Source organism: Hippocampus comes, unplaced genomic scaffold (assembly GCF_001891065.2).
Source record: "Hippocampus comes isolate QL1 unplaced genomic scaffold, H_comes_QL1_v1.1 scaffold221, whole genome shotgun sequence".
NCBI classification, from domain to species: domain Eukaryota; kingdom Metazoa; phylum Chordata; class Actinopteri; order Syngnathiformes; family Syngnathidae; genus Hippocampus; species Hippocampus comes.
Window position 1 is genome coordinate 268,278 of NW_017806070.1, and position 12,340 is coordinate 280,617.

At 40.9% G+C, this 12,340-nt stretch overlaps 1 protein-coding gene across 1 annotated transcript in view; it reads left to right on the forward strand.

The window, feature by feature from the left end:
* Positions 1-8,160, forward strand: part of sertad4 (SERTA domain containing 4) — a 41,098-nt gene extending 32,938 nt beyond the window's left edge. Inside the window, exons 2-4 of the mRNA XM_019893845.1 lie at positions 3,004-3,176; positions 3,571-3,686; positions 5,904-8,160. Coding sequence (XP_019749404.1) covers positions 3,023-3,176; positions 3,571-3,686; positions 5,904-6,740 — 1,107 coding nt within the window. The 5' untranslated portion in view covers positions 3,004-3,022 and the 3' untranslated portion in view covers positions 6,741-8,160. The remainder of the gene's footprint in view (positions 1-3,003; positions 3,177-3,570; positions 3,687-5,903) is intronic.
* Positions 8,161-12,340: the final 4,180 nt, after the last annotated feature.

The window sequence follows — 12,340 nt, forward strand, 5'->3', positions numbered from 1 at the left end:
TTTTTTTGTCCTATATGGCTCTTTCAACATTTTGGGTTGCCGACCCCTGCCATAGTGTGTATAAAAAGCATGCTTAGAATGTACTCCCACAACGATACTCACTACTTTAAAAAAACAAATGGTTGCCTCCCAGGCGGCCCGGTGGTCCGGTGGTTAGCGCGTCGACCTCACAGTGCAGAGGTACCGGGTTCGATTCCAGCTCCGGCCTTCCTGTGTGGAGTTTGCATGTTATCCCCATGCATGCCTGCGTGGGTTTTCTTCGGGTGCTCCAGCTGCCTCCCACATTCCAAAAACATGCATGGCAGGCTCATTGAACACTCAAAATTGTCCCTAGGTGTGAGTGTGAGCATTGATTGTTGTTCGTCTCTGTTATGACCTGCGATTGGCTGGCAATCGGTTCAGGGTGTCCCCCGCCTACTGCCCGAAGTCGGCTGGGATCGGCTAAAGCACGCCCCACGACCAATGTGAGGATAAAGCGGATCAGAAAATGCATGGATGGATGGTTGCCTCCCACATTCCACCAATAGAGCTCCTGACATCACGTGACTGGCCCTCGGCAGGAAACTGGAGGCAGGCGAAGTATTTATAACTTTCCAGTCAAGTGAATTCACAGCTCACAATTCACATCTCACTTTTATGACAAGGACATGATGAGATACACGTGTAAGATGGGCAGGTTAATCATCAAAATAACTATCATGCAGATGGGGAGAACTACAATGGTGAGTTCTTGCAGTCAAACACATGTTCGGAAGGTTACAAGTTTATGGGCCCTGTGTACTTGGATGTACAAGGCTTAATATTTGAGACAAGCAATGCGTTACCCAGCTCAGGGAGTCAGTCGTCCTGGAGGCATACGTGGGCAAATAAAGTCACACAGAGCTCCGTGAGGCCCGCACCTCACCGAAGTGGCCGCTCAAAGTGCAGCATTTTTCGCCCTGGAGGCAAATTAAACTGAAAAATTTCAAAACTTCCCAGCATCGCGTGGGATGGCTCACACCTCGCCCCTTTGTGAAGCAAAGCAAAACGTTTTGAATGAATAAAGGGTACATCAAAACATAAAAACCAAGACAAGTGTTTGTTTTAATTTTCATTATCACATTGCTTTTTCCTAATTTTACTCATTTGGCTGTCCTATACATTGAAAAAAAATGCTTGATACCTGAGATGAGGGAAATACTATTTTTCGCAAATCTATTTTTTATGAGAATAAATACTAATTTATTCTCATAATTTACATACTCATAGTGCTTGTTTGTTTTTTGTTTATTGAATGTAAAAACATATACAGTAATAAATTGACAGAAAGTAAAAAAGGAAAAGAAAATAGTCATCATACAACACAATTATATATTCAAAGGAGGAGGAAGAAGTAAAAAACTTATCTAGTCCTACCCCATGTTATGTATTAGTATATAAATAGATCATTTTTTATATCACTCAGAAAAGAAAAGGAAAAGTCTGCATTAAAAACAAATGCTTTTACCCTTATCTGTGATTTACTTATCTATTTTTACAATTTTTGGTTTGTATAGGGATTATATACATACACGCACTATATGTCGATTTTCTCTTGTATTCATAATGGATATTGCAGTACATTACTACATTTATCAACTTAATTCTTTTTTATTATTATAGTTAATGAATGTTTCGAAATGACACCTCAACTCCGATTGATGTACCGGTAGTTTTTTTTGTACTATTCTCTTGAATTTGTTTTTGAACTCAGCAAAAGCGAATTACTCATTTTCGGGTCCGTTTCCAAATTATTCCACAGATTAACACCGATTACAGATACACTCCTTTGCTTGGTGTTAGTTCTTGTTTTGGATTTTTTTGTATAGATTGGTCCCCCTTAAATCATAGCAGCTTTCTCGAATTTCGAAAAACTTCAGGATGTTTTGGCAGTGTCAGAGCAGGTTATTGTGTGCTTTTTACATTAACTGAGCAATTTTTGAAGTCAACCAGGTCATAAAATTTCATTGTGTTTAATTTGGTAGTGGGTTCTGTATATTTAGATCTATTGATAATTTTTTTGTAGTTTTAAAACGGGGAGTGTGTTTGTTTTACAGGTGTTTCCCCATATTTCCACACAGTTGGTCATATATGGTAGTGATAATGAAGAGTATAATGTGTGATAAAGATCTCTTATTCAGCATATCCTTGGTTTTGTAGAGGCTCCCTATGGTTTTGGATATTTTTCTTTTTATGTTATCTAAATGTGTTTTCCAACATAGTTTTGAATCTATTACTAATCCGGGAAACTTGGTTTCATACGCTCTTTCTACTTCAATTGAGTTTACCATCATTTTAACTTGGTTAACTTGCAAGTGTGCGTAGTGTACACAGTAGTTTTTGGTTCCATTTTAAAATAAACTGAACATTTACTGTTAAAAATATGAAGACCCCCTTTATCACCTTCAGTTTTAGTTGCACCCTCATTTCTAAACGTGTCAGGAATGTTGGTACAAGCTCCAAAGTTGACTGTACTATCATCTTAATTGTCTTTTTCAGTTTGTATGGACTTTAAAATATTCAGGCAGTAAGCTAATCATGGTTACATACAAAGTAGGAGCAGCCACTTGCTGGTGCGATATAGAAATGATCCGATTAGTCGACTAATTGCAATTGCTAGTCATCTAGCAAAATAATTGTTCGTGGCAGCCCGAGGTGAGTTTTTTTTTTTGTTGTTGTTGTTTTTTTTTTGTTTGTTTTTTTGCATAGTCTACATGCATAACATATGCCAGGGAATGCAGAAAATTAAACCTGAATTAGAATTGTGTGTGCTTGTATGTGTGTTAGCATATGTGACTGTTTGTGTGTGTGTGTGTGTGTGTGTGTGTGTGTGTGTGTGTGTGTGTGTGTGTGTGTGTGTGTGTGTGCGTGTGTAGTTCTGTCATTCTAAAACATCATCACATGAAAGAATGGACTGCTCAACTTTGTTCAATTAACATGGTTGGTATCAGCTTGACAACTGATGACATGTTACTGTCTTTCTAGATCCAAATCAGTAAAAGAGATGACCCTCGTCTTGTCCATGAATCCTTTCTTTGAGCCAGAGGGAGAAACTCCCCTCCCAACTTACCAACCGATCTGGAAAACGGAGCGCTGCAGTAAGACCTGCCTGTCAAACACCACCTCGCCAGGCCACACGGAACACAGATTGAAACCGGGTAAACACATCAACTGCTGTTTGTTTATATTGTCCCTTTTTTAACTTCACCGTTGACATGCCAACTTGTCCCGATGAGAATGATTTATGATGTTTGCTTTTTGTCAATGAAAAGATCCAAATGTGGTTTTGTTTTGCTTTTTAACCCAAGTCACTCTTTGAATTTTGAATGACAAAGAAAATTAATAGTTTCGTGCTACACTCAAGTCACAAACTCGTTTTGGAATCAATTATCCTATTGATGATGCAATCAGCCACTGTTGTGTCCTAATTCCCTTGGCATGTCCAGTGTCTGTTGATTAAACTTATTTACACTTCACCGTCAACATATAAACTGACTACATTTCTACAAGTATGTCATGATTCTCGAAACAATTCTGTTTTTTTCTTTCCAGAGCCTCCATTTCGACGACTTCCTGACCATGTGTCAATGTCAAGAATTGCATACTTCAAGAGGAAGTTTGTTGATGATGATGAAGCTTCATTCAGTTTCAGGACATACTGCCAAACTGTAAGTATTGGATGATATTTTTGACTTTCGTGATTGATTCAGTTATCAAAACAACATAGAGGGCATGATTTCCATGCCCAGTGCAAGTGTAATGCAGAGCACGGTCTCAATGTGGGCATGGATGGAGTATTCTTTTGTTTTGGGGGTGGGGGGGCGGTTGTTTTGTTTAGTTTTTTTCCGGTATTTTCGTAGACACGCACAGTTAGAAACTGGTGTTTTGCGCCGTTGTGGGAGTTAACACAGCTGACTTGCTTCCCAGCCAATGTAAGCGGCTCCTTTTCATTCCTTTTAAATTCTGCGCTTGGTCTACATGGCGGAAGCATTAATGGATTCGCTGGAGACCATGCAGGTGATAGACTCATGCAAACTTATGTTCACAAGGAACTGCAAGAAGTTCTCCACTTGCGGATAAGGCATAGAAAAAAAAGTAGTATGTTTCCGGTAACCCGACGGACCGAGAATTTCTACGTCGAAAAAAAACTTTACGGTCTGCATTTTTTTCAAACAACCCTCTACATTTTTGTGTAGAGGGTTTACATCGGTGCAAACTCTCGCGATATTCACGTTGAGCGCGAGCGTCGTTTGCCCTGTCGTCTGTCAACAACATTGAAACATGGCGGCGGCCGCGATCTCCGACGACAGTTTAAATCGCGTTTTCTGTGTTACAGTCGCGTGCTTGCACCATAATGTTAAGAAAATAGCATCCATTGATGTATCGAAAAAATTCAGCGAACTATTTGATGAACACCACGGGCCGAGTAAAAACCGAGGGTGGAAGAGGACGGCGGCGGAGGCGGCGGCGCGCACTGGTCTCCCGAGTCCGGAGCGGGGAGAAAACTAAATCGGTGGCGGCAGCGCCGGCCGCGGAACGGCAGGTTCAATGTCTTCTTGTTTTATGTTTCATGGTTATTTTGTTTACATTTTTGAAGGGGGAAAAAAAAAAAAAGATTTAAAAAAAAAACTTTGTCCGACCTACCAACCCTATGCTGAAATTTCATGTTACCGGAAACATATCTTTTTTTGTTTGGCCTAATATAAATTTGAAGTGGGCACTTGAAGATCGCATTCCACCCCCGATCATGTGTTCTTTTGCTACATCGCTAAATAGCAAATGAACGTGGCATCTCGAGCGATTGTTCAACTTTTCCACATCCAGTGTGGCAACCGACGTTGACATACAATTCTGCGTTTACAGCGGTGTCAATGTTCATATTGCAGCGACGGTGCGGCTGCACACTTCCTCAGCGTGCTTTGCAAATGCGCTTTGAGAGTAGTTATGCTGTCGTGGACCGAGCTAAATGTAGCTCTTTATGTGCTTTGTGGTGAATGTGGCTGTGGTGTGTCAAGATGAAAGAGGAAAGGAGAAAAGGAACATTTCAGATTTCAGGCAGAATGGACATACAAGCTTGAATGTTGGGTCAAGGGGGATTCCCCCATCCTGTGGCCCCTTCACACGTTTCTTATTTTCCCCTGATGGGTTGAGTTGTTTTGAGGGTTTTGTTGCCCTCCCGTGCATGTTGTTAATATTTGGCAGCTGTGGGAATGTGAAGCCCTTTGAGCCTTTTCTGTGATTAAGGGTGATATAAATCAATTCCTTTAACCACATACCGAGGGTATTTCATTGGGGTCGGAAGTGAGATGCCACTCGCACTTCAGGAGATTAAGGACTTCATCATATGCATCCATCCATCCATTTTCCGATCCGCTTTATCTTCATAAGGGTCGCGGGGCGTGCTGGAGCCTATCCCAGCTGTCTTCGGGCAATAAGCGGGGGACACCCTGAACCGGTTGCCAGCCCATCGCAGGGGACACAGAGACGAACAACCACTCGCGCTCACACTCATACCTAGGGACAATTTAAGAGTGTTGTAGTGGCGATTTGTGATATTTCAAAAGCCGTCGTATGTTGTTTTTTTTTCTTTTCAAGATTTTTTGGGGTTTCTACATAATTTGAATGTTTATCAGTGTTTTCGAAATTATTTTTGGGTTTGTGAAAAAATAAAAAAAATTAAAACCTTTCTTCTTTTTTTTGCATGGAAAATTAATCAAGGGGATACGCAGAGTGTGATGGCCCTTGAGCCACCAATTGCCCTTCTGTGATGTAAAACTATCAAGTGAACAACTAAAGCATTTAATTTTGTGTGACTGTTTCAAATTCTTTTTTTTTTTTTTTTTTTTAAACTAATGATCTTTCCCTGATTGCCAACTGTCCCTCAGGTGGCCCCGGTTTTGGAGGAACGGGCCCACGTTCTGCGTCTCTCGCTGGAGAAAATGCGGTTCATTGATGACCCTGAGGTTTTCCTGCGACGCTCCGTTCTTGTTAACAACCTCCTCCGGCGTTTACGAACTGACATTCTGCTCCAGAGCACTGAATGGTGCTTCTCTCCCAACCCAGTTTTTACCGGTTTCTTACCCCCAACCTTGAACTCCACACAACAGGGACTCAACAGGTCCGTACCCACACAGATGTGCTTAGCACCCCAAGTCGGACCACCCTTTCGTAAGCGGTTCCGAATTGTCCGTGCAGGACAAGGGGACCTCGGGGATGACTGCGCCCAGACATGTTGCTGCATCTATGCTGCAGCGGCAGCTGCAGGACACTACCTTCATCTCCCTTTCTCCATGTACGATACAGAATTGCCCACGCCGCACTCGTCCTCTTTTCAAATAGCTAGCCATCCTAAGTTAGGTCTGACTGTCATAGAAGGGCCTGATGATGAGGATGAAGAAGAAGAAGAGGAAGAGGATGAAATTGAGGAAGAGGAAGAGGAGGAGGAAGAGGTTGGAGAAAGGAGACATGCGGGACCTTCTACCGACTGGCTTAGAGTGACGTCAAGGCAGACAAGTCGGACAAGAACCATTCGGACAAGAACCATGCAAAGTCCCGCTCACAGCGGCACACAAGCAGATAACTGCCTGTCAGATCGCGTGGAAGACCAGGAGGAGGTTGAGCTAGAAGAGGAGGCCTGCGGCATCCCACCTAGTGAGTGGGATTCTGATCCTGAAGAACTTCACAAGCGTCACTGTCGGCAGCGTCTGGGTCACAGACAATGACAACTGGGTTCCATACAAGTCTTGGAGACTATAAACGCAGACATGACAACTTCTTTCGTAGTACTTTACTGGTGATGCCAAGCTAACTGATATTTCACGATGAAAGAAAGAGGAGACTGACCATGCATTTGGTAGCGTGACGTTTGTTTAAATTTGAAGGAATTTAAAATTCAGTCTTGCATTGTCTCCAAGACTCTTTTTGTTCTCCATAACAGTACAAAGGTATCAAATGAAGCCTTGCATTGGTGCAATTGTCTTATTTCAGAACCCTAAACAAGAGTGTCTGTTTATGACTGTGTTCTGAATACTACGTAGCATTCCAAAACTTGACTTTTTTTTTTTTTTGGTTACATGAAATGATGTACAGTATTCTGTTTCTTCAACCTCCAACAGAGACACTATTGTGTCTTCTTTACATTATAGAGACAACAATCTTAAGCATTGGCAATGTTAAAACATAAATCTAAGTGCCTTAGAGTTTTTACGCTTCTTGTATTTTATGCGTTCATGTAATTGTTCCTAAAAGACTTGACACTGGCATTTTGTTGAATGCTGTGATTTCTTTCATGTGTGGGTGGAATTATTACTAAATATATGCTCAAAATACAATCTGTTTTTTGTTTGTTGGTTTGTTTTTTGCATGTCAATGATAACTCAGCACTGACCATTCACAAACTTGAGCCAACTTGAGTGATGGCTTACTAAAGCCTAATTTGTATCTTTTTCTCATGGATATTTTACCAGAATTCTTTCTTGTTTTGTTCAAAAAGATTTGACCTAAAATGCAACATTGAAATCTCACGATGAACAGAGTTCGTTTCTCTTAGCTTTGTCTTCCCATATATGGGTTTTTGTGTTACATATTTTTACATATCATTACTGATGGGAAAATGAGGCTTCAAAATGCTTCATGAACCACTTTATCGAGTCCTTGAGATGGCACTCTCTTTTCAACAAAGGGCTGAATACACATTGACTTGCCATTTCTTAAACCCCTTTCTTTAAACCAACAGCGCCATCTACATGAGTGAAAAAAATACAACTGGTTTGTGAAGAAAATATGAAGCCTCATTTTTCCATCACTACATACACTATCATACCTTATCAACATCAAGAATTATTGCAATGTCACATTTTAATCAATCAACAATGGTTTGTTTGGCATTGAAGAAAGTCACCATACTGTACATAAATCCTGAGATCCATGCTAATAGATGTCTCAATAAATCCTTCAATTTTCTTTCTTTCTTTATTTTTTTTTTTTGCCAATAAATAAAAGCTACACAATCTGGAACCTAGAAGTTGCACATTAGATCCCATCGGAGCACAGAAGCGAAGAACGATTATTCAATGACCAATCAGTTGACAGAAGCGTGTCGAACGCCATTCCTTGACACTTCAAACAAACGATACAGTGCATCGGTATGCAGTAAATGAACACTCTTGCCACTGTTTACTACACAGTAGCTAAAGAAGAGGTTTGAGTGTCGAGTGTCCAGAAAAGCGGCAAATCAATGTGATTTTATGACTTATTATTATAAGTATTTGGACAGTGTGACAAGGTTTTTATAATTTGACCTGTACAACAGCAGAATTGATACAAAATGAAGCCCTCAATATATGAATGAAACGCCCATCCATCCATTCATTTTCCGATTCGATTTGTCCTCACAAGAGTCGCGGGGGTGCTGAAGCCTATCTCAGCCATCTTTGGGCAGTAGGCGAGGGACACCCTGAACCGGTTGCAAGCCAATCGCAGGGCACACAGAGACAAACAACCATCCGTGCTCACACTCACACCTAGGAACAATTTAGACTGTTCCATTCACCTGTCACTCATGTTTTTGGAATGTGGGAGGAAACCAGAATACCCGGAGAAAATTACACGTAGAACATGTAAACTCCACACAGGAAGGCCGGGGCCATAATCGAACCCTGCACTTCTGGACTGTGAGGCCGATGTGCTAACCGGTCACCCACTGGGTCTCCTCTGAATGAAATGTGAACATTAACTGTAATTTAAGATGTTTCACAAAAATACGGTATCTGCCATTTAGGATTCAAAGCCATTTCATGGGATGTTGCTTTTCAGGGTCTCAATTTTTGGACAACTGATAATTGTAAATATAACCTGTATTTACAATATATGATGTGTGTTTGATTACTGATGGTGCATATTGTGATAATTTGACAACAAAAGCGTTGGGCTTTCCTCTCACATTCAGCCAAATGCTACAAAACTTATAGCACAGCAACACACGGTGAACATGAATAATGACCCTAAGCGTACTGTGAAAACAACACATTTTTAAAAGCAAAGAAGATTACTATTTCCCAATTTCCAACCGGCTAGCTCATCTCTCTCCAACGGAGCAACATCATACCATGAACCAGAATTTGATAATGTCACTGGGCCCAAAGTATTAAAAGTTATGCTGGAGTTACTCCTGATAAAATGGTCAGAATTCCTAAATGGCAATAATTCTAGCATTTGCAAGAGGAGCAAGGATACTGCCATAGTAGCAGTTTGATCAGAACATTTGTTCACTAAGAGAAGACCAAAACATTTCGCTCTTTTGTGGCCAAAGCCTGGGGAGACACTGGCTGCTTGTTAAGTGACTTTTATATTCAATTTTACCGGCAGGGCCTGGTCACCTTTTTGATTCGATTGCCGCATAATATTGAGCCACCTTGCATCCCCGCCTCCTCCATTTTCCAGTTGTACTGCCAATCTGAATAAAATGATTACAGATGAAAGCTTTTGGAATCTTCTGTTGTTCTATCAGGATCATCATCATAAGAATCCTTCTTAGTCTGTCATAAACATGCTACATATTATCACAAAATGCTCAATCGTCACTATTGATAAACAGCTCATACTGTGTCTCTCCGCTTTGATTCAGTTACTTCATTCAACCTGTTTTGTTTCACACTGTGTGCGCGTCTTACAATAGGAAGGATCCACAAAAGTATGATAAAAGATGCACTATGATTAGCATTCACGGTGTGATTTCAGGATTTGCGTGTTTTCTTTTTTATCTCTGAGCTAATTTTGAAGTTTTTTGTTCATGTTTTTTTTTTTTTTTCAAGCAACATGAATAATAGATATGAGGAACAGATCTTACTTTGCAAAACAATCTCCCAATTATTTTGACAGGTACTGTATGGGATGTGTTTGTTACAGTGAGCTTTTCTTGCTTGTTACCTGCCTCTCATCCACTGTTCAAACAACACAACACTAATGATTATTTTGGCATGTGTCTCTTAGAAATTGAGGAGTGCAGTACCAGCCAGTTGTCCCCCGCATCCCCGCACCCCCCAACACACACACACACACACACACACACACACACACACACACACACACACACACACACACACACACACACCTTTTCTCCAGCATCGAAATCCTGTGATTATCAGTGATATTTCTTTCTTAATGAAAGAATTTGACAAATCTGTTTTTGAAGTTAAAAAAAAAAAAGTGTAAGATAAGAGTCCACATACTCTCGTACCTTTTGGTAATGTTCTGTGAAGTGTGAAAGTCAATAAAAACTTGAGAGAAACAAAATGTCCTCTTTCTCGGTCTCAAAGCATGTTAAATTAATCCTTGAGAAGCTTTCAGATAAAGCACCATGAGTGCCGACACAGCCATGTCATTTCTCAACAATATTCCTCGAAGCATGAGACATGTATCCCCGACGTCTCATGCAAATTACGAGTCCAAGAAGGGTGCAATTCTGAAAGCTTCTCCAACTTGTTATTGTGACTGTTAAAAATACTCTTATCTATTGGTGCAATGGGGGCTCGCTGACATTGGACAGTGAAATGTTCCTTTGATCCATTAATAGTGCTCAGCATGCGTGCCCTAATTACTGGATTATTGCTGAAACTGTGTAGGTCCTGGATGACATTAATGCAGATTGCTTGAAAGCCGTTAAGCTATTGTGAAACATATTTTACACTGTGTGTGTGTGTGTGTGTGTGTGTGTGTGTGTGTGTGTGTGTGTGTGTGTGTGTGTGTGTGTGTGCGTGCGTGCGTGCGTGCATGCGTATGTAGTGCTAAAGTCACAGCTCTGGTGTGAACATGTTGACAGCTGTGATGTAAGTAAGGTGAGGATGCTCAATCATCTATTCACGACACTTTTGCCGCAGGGGTGTTTGTATCCTGCCTCTCAAGCCTGATGCCATCTTTTTCTGCTCCGACCTCAGATCCTCGTTTCTTTGTCTCCCATGTCGCTGCACAATTAAGCTATTATTAGACCAACCTGCAACAACATTAGGACCACTCTACACAATTGAAAGGGATCCAGTGCAAGAATTGTGTCTTGAAAAAGTAGCCTTTGTGAAGAGAGGTTGTCGATTGACCCTATTAGAATTTGAGGTTGTGCAAATTAAAACACTGTGGCTGCATTAGACTGAGAAGCACTTCTATTAGCGTATTTTCTGCACTATAAGGCACTTTGGAGGATAAGGCGCACCTTCAATGAATGGCCTCTTTTAAAATTGCTTTAATATACGGTATATGGCACACATTATAAGGCGTATAGAAGACAAGCTACAAAAGTGGCTGCAGTTGTGTTATGCGTCCACTAGATGGAGCTACACTAAAGGAAATGGAATACAATACAGCTTTATTTATACTTTATAGAGCTTTCACAACCACTGCAGCTGTAACAAAGTGCTTCACAGAACATATAAACTACTACATCCAAGAAATCAAAATATTGATACACATATAAGGCGCATCGGATTATAAGGCGCACTGTGGACTTTTGAGGAAATTGGATGCTTTTAGGTGCGCCTAATAGTGCGGAAAATACGGTATTTTGGTCACCGCATTTTGCTACAGACACGAGTCAACATTCTGAAAATGGCTATCTGTATTTTATAATGAGACATATTTCAAAAAAATTCATTCATTGTAATTAATTGGTCACTTAAAATATTTAACTTATGTTATGACTTAATAATGTCTATCCATCCATCCATTATCTGAACCGCTTTATCCTCGCAAGGGTTGCGGGGCGTGCTGGAGCCTATCCCAGCTGTCTTTGGGCAGCAGGTGGGGATGCTAGCCAATCACAGGGCACACATAGACAAACAACCATTCACCCTCACAATCACATTAGCGTCCAATCAACCTACCATGTATGTACCAGAGTACCAGGAGAAACAAAAAAACCCAGGCAGGCACGAGGAGAACATGCAAACGTCACACAGGAAGGCTGGAATCAAGAACCTCTGTACTGTGAGGCGGGCGTGCACAGCAGTCGCCCACCGCGCCGCCACTAAATAATGTGAAAATGTTCAGTAATTGATGAAACTTTTGTCGATCAGCAATTCATGCAATGACTTTGCAGCCTTTTTAACAGATGAAATATGACAAAAATTAAACCACTCCCACAATGTAAAAATCCCGTAACTTGGGCTATCTTGATCGCATGTGAATTTTGAACCTTTTAAACCAGCGGTCCCCAACCGTTTTTGCCCCACGGACTGGTTTAATGTCAGACAATATTTTCAGGGAACAGCCTGTCAGGTGTGGTGGATGAATACAACAAAATCATATGATATGACCTGCATGAAAAGTGTGGTAT